The following is a 14,033-nucleotide window of genomic DNA, read 5'->3' on the forward strand; positions in this document are numbered from 1 at the left end:
CACAGTGATTTTTTTTTTTTTGGTAAAAGCGATTTTGCTCAAACCTCAGCAAGTGGCTATGATATTTTGTTTCCTGCTCAGGAAAGATACCACAGAAACTGTTGTGATGTTGATCACAGCTTACAAGGACAATGCTATGGGGGGGACTCACGTGTACGAGTGGTTTTCTCCTTTCAGAAAAGGAGAAATGTCTATTGATGACAAACCTTGTTTTAGATGTCCGTCTACTTCCCAAACGGATGAAAATGTTGACTTATAGTGCCTTTGGAGTTTACTCCAACAGGTCAGACTGTAAATCAAGCTTTCTATTTAGAGGTTCTGAAAAGAGAGAACCTGATTAAAAGATGCCTGATTAATGTGCTGGACACAGTGGATGGATGGACGGACTGTGATAAGAGTTGTACAAGCCCCAATAAAATGATTTTTTTTTTAAAGGCCTGGGCATCGGGCGGGCTGTGAGGGGGGCAGCCAAGAGCGAGCGAGCTGGCCGCGAGTGAGTCCCAGGTGGAAGGGGGACAGAGCGCCGGGCGACCAGCTGACCCTGCTTCAAGCTGATCACCTCGAGTTCGCGCCGCGCTTGACCATGGAGCTGGAAGAGGGCAAGGCCGGCAGTGGACTCCGCCGGTATTCTTTATCTAAGATTGAAGAGCTTCAGCTGATGGCGAATGCCAAGAGCCAAAATCTCCGGCGGCTACAGGCGCAGAGGAATGAGTCGAATGCAAAAGTTCGCCTGTCATGGGAGCAGCTACAGCTGTTGCAGGAACAAGGCTCCTACGTGGGGGAGGTGGTCTGGGCCATGGACAAGAAGAAGGTGCTGGTTAAGGGACATCCTGAGGGCAAGTCTGTTGTAGATGTGGACAAGAACATCAATGACGGGACACCCAATTGCCGGGTGGCTCTCAGAAATGACAGTTACACTGCCCAAGATCCTGCCCAACAAGGAGGACCCGCTGGTGTCCTTGATGATGGTGGAGAAGGTTCCAGACTCAACCTATGAGAGGATTGGCGGGCTGGGCAAGCAGATCCAGGAGATCAAAGAAGTGATCGAGCTGCCTGGTAAGCACCCAGAGCTCTCTGAAGCCTTGGGAATTGCACAGCCCAAGGGAGTGCTGCTGTACGGACCCCCAGGCGCTGGGAAGACGCTGCTGGCCCGGGCAGTGGCACATCACACAGACTGCACCTTTGTCCGCGTCTCTGGCTCTGAATTGGCACAGAAATTCATTGGGGAAGGGGCAAGGATGGCGAGAGAGCTGTTTGTGAAGGCCCGAGAGCACGCACCTGGAGGTGGGCTCAGGCGGGGACAGCAAAGTGCAGCGCACCGTGCTGGAGCTGCTCAACCAGCCAGATGGCTTTGAGGCCACCAAGAACATCAAGGTCCTCATGGCCACCAGGAGGATCGACATCCTGGACTCAGCACTGCTCCGGCCGAGGGGCATCGACAGGAAAATTGAATTCCCACCGCCCAACGAGGAAGCCCGGCTGGACCTTCTGAAGATCCATTCTCGGAAAATGAACCTGACCGGGGCATCAACCTGAGGAAAACTGCTGAGCTCATGCCGGGAGCGTAGGGGGCTGAAGTGATGGGCGTGTGTACAGAAGCCGGCATGTATGCCCGGCGGGAGCCGCAAGTCCACGTCACTCAGGAGGATTTCCACATGGCAGTAGCCAAGGTCATGCAGAAGGACAGCGAGCAGAACATTCCATCAAGAAGCTCTGGAAGTGAGGTGGCCACACTCTGGGTGGATCCCCCAAATAAAGCTTTGTGGGTCAAGCCTGGGGGGGGAAAAAAAGGCCTGATTTGTGGCAGACAGGGACTGGTTTTGCCACCACCACAATGCACCTGCTCATGAAGCCACCGTGTGACTTCTCGTTGTTTCCAAGAATGCAGTGGGACACAGAAGGACAGTGATTTGACGATGTAGAAGAGGTGAAGAAGAAGAGGAAGGAGGTGCTGTCAGCCATCCAAACAGATGGGTTTGAACAATGTTTCCAAGAATGGAATCGCAGATTTGACCGATGTATTAAATGTAATGGAGCGTACTTTGAAGGTGATAAGGTTGTTTTGTGAAAAGGATGTAAATACGTAGCTTTGAAAACAAATCTGTTTTTGTTTTCTTGTGGTACCCCCTCGTATGTCACGTCAGAATGAACACCACCGGTCCCTCACCGTCCTCAAAGTGGGTCTTCCGTTGGAGCCCTGTGGCAGCCTCTGTGTCCATCGGTCCCTCACCGTCCTCAAAGTGGGGACACAGCCTCTGTGTCCATCCATCTCATCCAAGCTCTTCCCCTCTCTTGAGGACCTTTGACTTTGAATATGATGCATGTCTTGTTTCTTAAGTCACAAGATGTTTAATATTTCATAACAAATAAAACCTCGGCCGGCTAGTCTTCGTTCATAGCTTTCTTGAGATAAGCTGTCAACGCGGCCTTTTCTGCCTTCTCAAGGTCAGTGAGGATCTTTTTGGCTCCAGGGGTGGTCTCCTTGGGATTCTGCAAATACTCCATCAACGTGTCCTCTCCCGGGTGGCCCCTTTGCTGGTACTGGCATCCACTAAGTGGCTCAAGCGGTCTTCCACCTGGACCCACCAGGCCGATTTGGCCCAGTCTTGTGTTTGCCTCCATTTCCCACAGCGTGGCCCAGAGCACACCCCCGAACAAGTCTTCTTGCCCTTCTTGACATCACCATGTTGAACACTCTCCAGTTGCCTGTGTAAGATGGTAACCATGGTAACTGCTCAGGAGCCCCCCCCCCCTCCCTAGTGATCGGAATGCCTGCTCTGGTAGGGACTCCTCTCCAGGCATTGTATCAGACAAAACACATGCTCTTTGGGAGCGGGGGCGTGGCGGGGGCCACTGGAATTTGAGCCAATCATGTGTAAGTCTAACCCATAGAGCTTAGTGTTCCCTGTATCTCATCTTCTCAGATGTCAGTGTGAGGTAGATTTGAGGACGTAAAGAAAGAAGGCAAAGGCAGAAAACAGTTTCATAGGTTTATTTCAGAGCTCCTAGGCGAGGTTCACGGGTCCCTAATTGGGGCCAGAGAAGTCGCACTATCCGGAAGAGAGGTGGGGAGTTTTATAGCCTGGGTCTGGGGGAGGGAGTAGCTGGGGAATTTTCCATTGTGACTTTGCTGTCTGCAAATCCGGGGCCAAGCAACAATGTTCAATATTATCTGCCAAGGCTAGCCTCCTGTATCTGGACTGGGAAGGCCACTGAAGGGGAGGGGGGCGGTCCCTTGCAGCATCTTTGAAGTGTTTTCGCCAGCCTCAGGGATCCTTCCACTCGCCTGCCCTGCCAACTCCCATTTCTGCCCAACAGTAAGATTTACCTCTTTCCATGAGCTAACGATCAAGGGTTTGGGATGCTAAGCTCTGCTTAAGGTTGGTTTGGCCCCTCCAGTTTTCCTGGTTGTTGTATAAGCTCTGATTAGAGGTGGTCATTCAGAAAGCGGATGGCTGGATGATGGGTTTTAGAGTTCTATGTGGGTCTCATCTGTCACATACCATCAGAATGATAACCCGCCTGCATGGAATATGGAGCTCTAGTGGCGTAGTAGGTTACCCATTGAATTTGGAGCTCAGCAGTTCGAAACCACCAGCCGCTCGGCAGGAGAAAGATGAGGCTTTCTATTACATCAAGTGTGACAGTCTCAGAAATCCACAGGGGCAGTTCTACCCGGTCCTATAGGGTCACTACGAGTCAGAATCAGCTCATTCACAGTGAGCTGGATTTTCTGACTTGGTGTGTGATATGCAACCGATATTGTTACCCCCGCAAAACAGTCTAAGTAGTCTGTGAACTGAGATGCGTTGAGGGCCCACCAAAGAGCCTTTGTTGGGTGGTCCGGTAACCTGACTTCCTCATAAACAGCTCTTCTCTTTCCCTGTTCCACTTGGGGCAGCTATCAATTGATTTAATCAACCGGGCACTGACCAATGAGGTTTCCAGTGGCTGATCCCTCTGAAGTAGCCAGCCTCCTCCTCCTTCCTTGGCTGCTCTCAGCCTGTAAGCTCCTCGGAAACGGGATTGACCCTGTGGCATTTGAAATAGTGGTGGCAGAGCTTCCAGTGTCACATGCTGCCACAGAAGGACAGCCTGAGGGGCAGGTGGGGCTCGCAGGTGAGGAGGTGAGGAGTCTGAGTTCAGGGTCTGAGGGAAGACTGTGGAGAAGGTCGTGACCTCCTCCTGCCCCCATGGCCGTGATGTTCCTGGCAGATCCTCGCGTGGCCTCCATTTCCCCCTGTTTGTGCCCTTTTTGCCTCTGAGTCGATGCCATGCCTTATAGCAAGTGACAAGGCGCAGGCTACGGCTGCCCTGATAGAGCCCAGTCACTTAACAAAGGGTATCCTGTTTCCAAATAGGATTATATCCCCAAAGACAGGAGTTAAAAAAAAAAAGCCAAACTCACTGCTGTTGAATCTATGCCCATTCATAGAGACCCAACAGGATAGAACTGCCCCTGTGAGTTTCCAAGGCTCTCATTCTTTAGGAGTCGAAAACCCCATCTTTGTCCCTCGGAGTGAGTGGCCGGTAGTTTTGAACTGCTGACCTTGCGGTTAGCAGCCCAATGTATAACCACTATACCACCAGGGCTTCTTATAGGGCCTATAGGGAATCTCAACAAACAAACTCACTACCATTGAGTTGATGCCAACTCATAGTGAATCCATAGGGCAGGGTAGAACTGCCCCTGTGAGTTTCCGAGACTGTAACTCTTTACAGGAGTAGAAAGGCTCCTCTTTCTCTCTCTGAGAGGCTGGTGGTTTCAAATTGCCCATCTTGCGGATCACAGCCTGACACATAATCACTAAGACACCAGAGCTACACAGGGATTAGAGGCTGGAGTGTCATCCCTGACGCATGCTGAAGGATCCAGTTAAGCTGGGGTCCACTTATGTACTCTTAGAAGTGAGCTTCATGTGGCCCAGACTTGGGACAGCCACAGGGGAAGACAGCTCGTGCAGGGTGCCTCTGGCCCTGTCCAGGGAGACAGTGTGGTAGTTATATGATCTGTTGTCAATCTGAGATTTATGAGTCAAGAGGTGGAGTTGAGTCTGTCAATTAGGTCACAGCTTGATGACCTCATTTGGAGGCACAAAGGAGATAAACAGCTTGCTGGAGGCAGGACACATGCTCACTCCCTGGGAGACATTCCTGCGGACAAGACACATGGAGCTACGCTAGAGCCCTGGAGCTGAAGGAGCCATGTGGAGATCCCTGCCAGCGCTGAGAAGCTTACAACGCCACTGGACCCACAAGTCTTCCCACCCACTGGCCTGTAATCTTCCTGGATTGGCATCATTGCATGTTTTTCATGAGTCTGAAGAGGACTTTTTAGATTGATAACGAACATAGGGGCTAATATCGAATTTATGGACTTGATCTGGACTGGGCTGGGATGTTTTCTCAATGTTTGATTACTCTTGTACCCTTTCATACAGTTTCTCAGGTGGTGGTGACCCCCAACCATAAAACTATTTTCGTTGTTACTTAATAACTGTCATTTTGCTATTGTTATGAATCGTCATGTAAATATCTGATATGCAGGATGTATTTTCATTGTGACAAATTGAACATCATTAAACATCATTAAAGCATAGTGAGTAATCACAAAACAATATGTAATTATATATTGTGAAATATCTATGTGTTTTCCAATGGTCTTAGGCCACTCCTGTGAAAGGGTCATTCGACCCCCAATAGGGGTCGCGACCCACTGGTTGAGAACCGCTGGTCTAGAGGCTGCTGGTGGCTCCTCTGTAGAATCCTTGCCTTCCGTTCGGCGACCTGTGCACCTCCAGGGCACCCACCTCTGGTCTGCAGGTGGAAAGCCTGCACTGCTGTGCTGCTGAACGGTGCAGTGGAGCTTCCAGGAGAAGGTGCCTCAGAGGAAAGGCCTGGTGATGGATGTCCGGCCCGGAGCCAAAGGAAACCTCAAGAAATCACAAAAGCCCAATCCCCCTGTGTGTGGCTAGTGGGGGGAGCGGGAAGGGGACACCCCTCTGGAGGAAGACCGCATCTGGAGGAAGGAGGCAGCAGCTCTGAACAGAGAGTGCACGGCCTATCAGCGCGTGGGCAAAACCTCATAAACGAAACCCACCAAGCTCATTGGCGTCCAACCAATCCCCGCTCATAGGGACCCCGGGACAGCACAGAACTGCGCCCGTGGGCTCCGGAGGCTCTATCTACGGGAGCAGAAAGCTTCACGCTTCTCCCAAGGAGCGGCTGACAGTTTCGAACTGCCGGCCTTCCAGTTAGCAGCCCAACAGGTACCCTGCCTGCCACCAGGGCTTCTTGGAGTGTCTATGAGGAGGCTTTAAGGAGTTTGTGGAAAAACGGATGAAAAGATGATGGGGGGTTTCCAGGAACATTCTGAAGCCCTCTCGTGCTGCGGTTCCAAGGTTCTGAGAGTGGTTTTAAAGCAAGCAAACAAAATCGCAGAACGTTCTAAGTTTTCATCCAGAAGCAGCGGAAATCCGGACCCTTGGGGGTCTACTTAGAGCAGCCAGAGGCTAGATTTGCTTTTGGATGATGTCTATTGAGCTGTGTTTGCGTGACGGCCAGGTTGCACGTGGTCCTCGGAAGCCAGGAAGCTTGGGACCCATTTTTTCTACAGAGAGGAGCTGTCACTGGGCCGGGGACCTATGAGCAAGGGACACTTCCTAGCCCTTCTTCTTGTCAATGACAGATGCAGGCCAGGTTCTCATTCGTGGAACCTGAGCAGGAGTGATGTGGTCCCGGGCCCTCTGGATGGCGGGTGTTCATCCTCCTCCTTCTTGTCTCCTATACGTCCATCCAGCAGAGCCCGAATGTGCTGGCGGCGAGGGTACCACCTTGCAGATGAGGACTAGCTCTAAAGATGGAGCGCCCTGAAGCTGGCAGAGACCTGGGTGCCTGAATGACCAGGTGGAGCTGCGTCTAGCCCTCTCCTCTCAGACGTCCCCATGAGAAGAAGTAAGTCTAGTTCTTCTCTCGTGACAGCTGCTTCGTCTTCTTTTAAGGGCATTACACTCACGATGAAATATGCCAGCCTGGGCTCTCTTAAAGGAGTCCGAGTGGCATAGTGGTTACAAGTTGGGCTGCTGACTGCAAGGTCAGCAGTTTGACACCAACAGCCCCTCCTCGGGAGAAAGATGAGGCTTTCTGTAGAGAGGTACCTACAGTCTTGGGAACCTACAGGGGCAGTTCTACCATGTCCTGCGGGGGCTCTAGGCGTTGGGAACAGCTCTGTGGCAGTGGAGTTTTAGTTTTTTGCTTTGTTTTGCTTTGGGGGTTCTCATGCAGTGTAAATGGTGAACGAATGCACCCAGGTGTTAATCAAAAGGCCACAGGTTCAAGTCCACCCAGAGGCATCTCAGAAGACAGGCATGGTGTTAAACTTCTGTGAAAGGAGCCAATGAAAGCCGGTGGAGCACAGGGCTGCTCTGACACCTGTGGGGTCGCTGTGAGTCTGAACCGACCATGCTCACACATTGCACTCTGGCCCACCGGGCGGTCCCTGCAGAAAACAGCCCCTCTGCCAGCCCGGATGTGAGGGTCCTGCAGCATAAACGGGCGTGGATTTTAGCCCGACTTCCCCTCTGGAGCCGCACAGGTGACTGCCCATCTGAGTCTCAGCATCCTCACCTGGGAAAGGCCTCCCTCACCCTTGCTTACCAAGGACCCATAGGAGGATGCAGGTGCGAGACCGGCATTGCGCTTGCTGAGCAAGATCTTGGCCTTCACAGCTCCTGCCAGGGCTTCAAACCAGCTCATTTCGGTTCATTAGACCCCCTGATAAAAATTTGCACTCCCACCCCAGATACACTGAACCCGAAAACGCCCCTCCATTTCAGTAGAAGAATCCTCTGGGGAATCTGGTTCAAGCGTAGATCCGGATTCCAGATCACTGCAGGTGGGGCAAAGTCTCAGCAAGGAGTCAACCTGGAATGACCCTTTTGGGGGCTCCGAGCATTTCAAAGCCCTGGTTGTCATTCCCCTCCCCCTGGTCCCAGCAGCCTTTGCTGCAGAGGCCCTGGCAGGCCTCCTACCGGCCCCCACCAAGCCATGACGCAGACTCACGTTTTGCTTTTCAGTGACAGGTTCAGGGAGGCGGAACAGAACAAGCACTGAGAGTTCTGTTCTGAAGAATTCTCTGAAAGCCGATTCCCAAGGCTCCCTTCCCCGGAGCGGGCCCAGTGCTGGCTCTCCTGGGTTCATCCCAGTGTGGTCCCACCCTGAAGGGGAATTTCCCAACAGCCTCGTCTGGCCCTCCCTCCGACCCAGGCAAAGGAGAGATGGTGCCTGGGGAGTGGGATGCGGCAGCGGGAGGGAGGGCCGGGGCCTGAGCACGCGTGTTCTGCTTAGTAACGCTTGACACTCAGGGGTTGTGTAACAGGAATATTAATTCCTGCGGGTGGAGTCAGGCTGATGGGCTGTTGGTGTTGTCTGGCCCAGCTGCCTGCCATGCCCACCACCATCCGATTCGAAGCAGTAGCTTGCCAGGCCTTTATTCGTAGGCACCTCTGGGTGAGTGGGTCAGTCGTCAGGCACAAAACAGTTTTCACCACCCATTTACAGATGAGGGGTCGGGGGGCACAGAGTCCCATGTGGAGGGAGAGAGTGGGGTTGGGGGGCCTTGTGTGAGTTCTTCCTGGGGTGTTGCCGGGGAATGCTGACCTCCGAGTCCACACTAACTAACGGCCCAGGAAGCCCCAGGCTGCCTTGCGGTCCATAAAGGCCCCTGGCGGCCAGATATTGAACAGGGTGGAGGGCTGCCGGGCTCCCAGGAGTCAGAACCCCCAGCCCCCCAGCCCCAGCTCCCCTGCTGCATGCTCTTTCTCGCCAGCACAGAATCATGGCCAGCAGCATCTGATCCCCGCCTCTCAAATGCAAAACCCTCCTCCTCCCCCACATGGGTAGCACAACTGAGAAGCAGCCATGCCAGCTCGTGCCAGCCTGACTCACCCAAGGTGGGCGGGCCGACCACAGCCACCTTGGGGAGCTGGGGGGAGGGTGGCCCAAGATGTGAGGTGACCATACAATAGGTGCTGGGCTAGCATCCATCTCTTCCCTCTGCCCCAGGTGGGGGTGGGGGTGGGGGGCAGTCGGCTCAGCCCATTCTGTTTGCGGACAGCATCTCATGCCCCTCGTCCAATCCTGCCGCCCGGCTCACTGAATGTCTGATGCGGTTTGGGGGCAGCACCCTTTGCTTCTACCCCCCGGACCTCCCCCCCATCCCTGCCCAATCCTATCACCTGGCTCTCGGCACAGGAGGGCACATGAGGGTTGCCCAGTATCTACTGAGAACCCTCTAGAAAGCCGTGCATATATCAAGCACACACAGCTCAGGCCATGCCCTGGCCTCCAGGCTCGACTGTCTGAAGCTGCTTACTAGTGGCACTTGGTGTCCCTGAGCTGTGGGCCCATCCTGAGCATTGGGGACTGCTTACTAGCATCTCTGGCTACTTTCTGCCTGGTGCTGGAGACATCCAACCACATCTCCAGGAATTGTGTGGAATGTGGGCATGGGGCGCCCCAGCAGACTGACCACCATGCAGCCCTTCCTGTGATGTGATGTGATCTGGTCAGCACAGGCCACTTGGGACCCAGCCCCGGCCCCAACACCCCCGAGGGCCTTCCCTCACCTACCTGCACACACATGCTGAGACACGCAGTGTACCCTGCAGTGACAGGGCAGGGCGAGGGTGTTGGGAGGGGCAAGATGGAGCAGGAAGGTCAGCCTTGGGCGGGAGGTAGCCGGCCCGCTGGTGGACATACAGACGGCAGACGAAGTCGTGCACACAGCTTAGAAATAAACCCATTTTAATTGCGAGTATACACGGAGGGGCTGGGTTGGGCAGGACCAGGCCACACCCCAAGGAACCTGGACTGGTTGGGGGGGAGGGTTAGGCTGGTTAGGCTGGGGGTGGGGCAGAAGCAGGGTGGCAGGCGTGGAGGCGAGTTTAGCACTGGGGTGGGGGGTCCAGAGCTGGGGCATGTGTCTGCATGTTCACTTTGAGTGTGCACATAAAGACATGACACAAGCCACATGCTATCTACAGGAGCCCTCACAGGCCCAGCCAGGGAGGGGGCTGGAGAGAAGCCTGAACCTGATGACCCCAGGGGCTGAGGATGCCCGGGAGAGGCATGCCCTGGGGTGGCCAGAACGCACACCCTGGCCAAACTCCTCCACTTGGACATGCTTCGTGAACTAGGGAGCGTGACTTACCCTCTCTGGGCCTTTCCAAGGTGGCCTGGAATACCGAGATGTCTCGAGAGTGAAATACAAAATGTGTCTGTCACCAGTGGAGGGTGAGGGCCTTTGGGGTCAAGGTCAAGCCCCACCCAGCCGGGGCCTCTGCAAACCTAGACTAAAGGCAGTCCACCCGCAGCATCTGTGCTAGACTCTTCCCGGGCTCAGTACCTGAACCTAGCTGCCCCCTCATCCTGCAGACAGTGGTGTGTGCAGAAGTCAGTGGGGGGCGGCACAAAGGGAGAGGCTGGGGGTGGGGGATGGGCCAAGGGCAAGGGCTGGGCCGCAGAGGAGGGCCCTGGGGCACATCACTCACTCCCCATCCCCAGCCTCAGCTTCCTCCTGGGCTAAATGGTCCCCAGGACCTGTGCTTGCCTGAAGGCTCTGTAAACCAGGATGCTCAGCTCAGGGCTGCTGTGTCCAGCTGCAGACAGGACCGGGGCCCTCTCTGGGAGGAGGGAGGAAGGTGTCCCCAGGAGAAGCAGAGGGGCCTGGTGGGGGGCAGGGTGACAGGGTTTTTACAGTACAATGATTTCCATTCTGCCTGACACACCAGGACAGCTGCAGCAAAGAAACACAATCATCAGAGGGTGGGGGTGGGGCTTCCAGGGGCAGGGTGTGTGGTCTGGGACACAGCTGTGACCTGGGACACAGACATGTCTGAAACAGGAGGGTGGCCCGGGACACACATGCGCCCCGGCGGTAGGCATGGGCTTGGAGATGGACGTGGACCAGGAGATGGATGGAAGGTGGCCATCTCCACTCCAAACACAGAGACCGCTGGCTCGACGTCAGGGTGGGCAAGGGGTGATCCTGGGGGCAGCGGGAACAGCCAGCCAGAGGATGGGCATTTCAGGACAGGGGCCTCGGGCAAAGGGGTCTCTCCTAGCCGGGCCCCACCCTCCAGGAGACCTCTATCCCGTGGCCTATGCCGGAGGCCCTGCTGGACGCAGGAGTCCTGGCCCCTCTGCCGTGAGGCTTGATGCTGGCTCAAGAACAGGAACACACCAGCCAGCCCAGGCTCCACCGTCTGCCAGCCTGGCGTCCTGCTCCAAGATCCGCCGGGAGTGGGAGCAGCAGGGAAGCCACGGGAGCCAGGGCTCCCGGAAGGGGCGAGGAGGCCGGAGCACATACAGTGGGTGGCCCTGGCCCCCTCCGGCCCATGCTCAAGGTCCTCGGACACAGCGGCAGGTGGCAGGCGTCTGGGTCTAACTAAGGCAGTGCCCGAGCCGCCCGTCCCAGCGTCCCCACGCCCACTACTGGATGGTGCACTTGTCCCGCTCCCGGGCCTGGCCCTCCCGCAGGACCTTGGCCTTGATGTACTTGAGGTCGCTGTTGACGCTGGGCCGGCGGGCGAAGGGAGAGACCATGCCGTAGGCATCCATCTCCTTGACGCGGCGCATGCAGAAGGGCCGGGGGTGGAAGGCGTCGCCGTGCTGCACAGAGATCTTGCGATGCAGGGCGGGGCTCATCTCGTGGGGCAGCTTGGCCATGCTGAAGAGTACGTAGAACATCTCGTCCACGTTGGTGTTCTTCTTGGCCGACACCTCGAAGTAGGCGCAGTTCTCGTCGCCGGACACCAGCAGCTCGGCCTCGGTGCTGGGCACCTGGCGGCACAGCTCGCCGTGGTCGTTCTTGTTGCCGCAGATGACCATGGGCAGCTCGGCCACCTCCTTGGTCTTGTTCTTCAGGCACGACTTGACCTCCAGGATCTGCTTCTGGAGACGCTTGACCTCGTCGAAGGACTCCCGGCTATCCAGGCTGAAGACCAGGATGAAGACGTCGCCTGCGGGTGGGAGGGGGGACACGAACCCAGAGGAGGTGAGTCACAGGCCTCTCCTGACCTCGCTGCCCTGCCCTGCCCCATTGCTATGGGGCTCTCCATTTTCCAGAGCAGGGGACTGAGGCTTAGAGGGGCGAACCCGCTGGTTTGTGGAAGAGCCTGGCTGCAGCAGGGCTCGTTCCACACCTGCCTCTGCTAGGCTGGAGACCGGAGAGGGATTTCTGGGCTGGCCGGGCTGCGTTAGAAGAAGCCCTGCTCACGTCCCCCTAGAGTCGGCTGTGACCCCAGAGGACACAGAGGGTTTCTGAGGCTGCCCATCTCTCCGGGAGCTGAGAAACAACTCACCTCTCTCCTAGAGAGCTGGTGGGTTTGACCCACTGACCTTGGGGTTTGCAGCCCAGCATGTAACCCCCACACGCCCAAGGCCCTGCGAGAATAGTCCCTGTCATTTCCATGCAAATCGGGGGTAGGGGGGGTGTCTTCTTTCGTGCATGTCTCCCAGGTCTGGGACTGTGCGCACACATCGTGGGGTCTCAGGGCAACTTCCCTCGACCTCCGTGTCCCCATGGGGCTCTAGGTGACAGCTGGCTGGTGGGGTGATGTGGGAGTTACACAAGACATGGACTGGAGAGGATCTGGGAACAGCAGGTAGCACCTGCTCGGGTATTGCCAGCGATGAAGGTCAAGGTCAGTGCTGGATCTTGGGTATCGTACCTGCTGTCCCCACTGACTGCACCCAAACCTCTGGGCGATTGGCATGACTGCCTCCATGCGACAGATGAACAAACTGAGGCTGTGAAGGGCCAGCAAGGTGTCCAATGCAGTGAGGTCACGGTTTGGACTGGATTCTACCCTCCCCTAGCCCGTGCCTGAGGCTTCTCGAATAGACTATGGGATGAGTCTACCTCCCAGGTCTACGTTCCTGCTACTGTCAGCTCACTCGGTTGCCCAAGCAAGGGGTTAAAATCTAAAGGAAGGTCCGGTACGGAGGTGGCAACAGTGGGGCTGGGGGTGTGGACACAAGAACAGAGGGCTCAGGGCTAGATCCTATTGCAATGCTCACAACTTGCTCCTCGAAGGCCCATTCGTCGGATGAGGAAAACCAAGGCTCAGGGGAAGGCAGTCAACCACAGGCGCAAGCTCTCGGGGGTTGGGGGGGAGGGCGCGGAACCAAGCAATTCCAACATCTCACAAAATGGGCTGCCTCCCTCCTCTGGGCCCCCAGGGGCTGCCCTGTGTCCCCATATCAACACATGCCACGCTCGGATCCCCATTCCGAGCAGTGTCCAGAAGCAGGGGCAGACTCAGCCCCCCATCCCGGGGCCCAGCACATGGTGGGCGTGCAGCCGTGCTGGGTGAATGGGCGGGACGGAGTGGCATGAATTACAGCACGGGCTGTTTTGAGAGGTGTCTGCCAGGCAACATCAGCCTGGCAACCGTTCCGCTGCGGCTGCCAAGGCCTGTCCCGTCAGGCTAATCCCGGGCCCCGGAGGACTCAGCCCCCTCGACATAATTCAAATGCAAGACCGGCCCCGGCTCTGGCTGGCAGCTGGGCGGAGAGCTGGCAGCAGAATTAATGGCTTTCAGAATTGCCCGCGCACACATGAGCACCAGGTTGGGAGGGGAGGCATGGGTAGATGCGTGAGGACAGCCAGAGGCAGAGCCAGGTGCTCAGCATGGGAGGTGTACCTATGGCAGACAGACCGACAGGACGTGGGGAAGAACGCCACGGTGGGCACGGGCCATCTGTGGAACTAACAGAGGGGCCGGCCACCTCTGGGGCTCTGAGGCCTCGGCCAGTGGGGCTCGAGCCATATCTGTAAGGCTTAAAAGGGGAACGTGGGTTATTTGTAATGACCAACTTAATTCTGAAGATGTGTGCGTGGTCCCTCTCTGCACCTGCTTTCCCCCTCCCTCTGCCATTCGCTGTACCTATCTCAGGGGGTGCGCGTGCCCACCCCCCAACACACACACAAAGAGCAGCCACTCATGTCACACCCACTGTGGGCGGGAAAC

At 56.0% G+C, this 14,033-nt stretch overlaps 1 protein-coding gene and 1 pseudogene across 1 annotated transcript in view; one reads left to right on the forward strand and one right to left on the reverse strand.

Moving 5' to 3' along the window:
* Positions 1-583: 583 nt before the first annotated feature.
* On the forward strand, positions 584-1,723 carry LOC101660528 (annotated as a pseudogene).
* Positions 1,724-10,604: 8,881 nt separating this feature from the next.
* Positions 10,605-14,033, reverse strand: part of RASD2 (RASD family member 2) — a 5,865-nt gene continuing 2,436 nt past the window's right edge. Inside the window, exon 2 of the mRNA XM_004700316.4 lies at positions 10,605-12,020. Coding sequence (XP_004700373.1) covers positions 11,491-12,020 — 530 coding nt within the window. The 3' untranslated portion in view covers positions 10,605-11,490. The remainder of the gene's footprint in view (positions 12,021-14,033) is intronic.

The sequence above is a fragment of the Echinops telfairi genome, unplaced genomic scaffold, assembly GCF_000313985.2.
Source record: "Echinops telfairi isolate 266 unplaced genomic scaffold, ASM31398v2 ScPeMD7_2;HRSCAF=8, whole genome shotgun sequence".
Taxonomy (NCBI): Eukaryota; Metazoa; Chordata; class Mammalia; order Afrosoricida; family Tenrecidae; genus Echinops; species Echinops telfairi.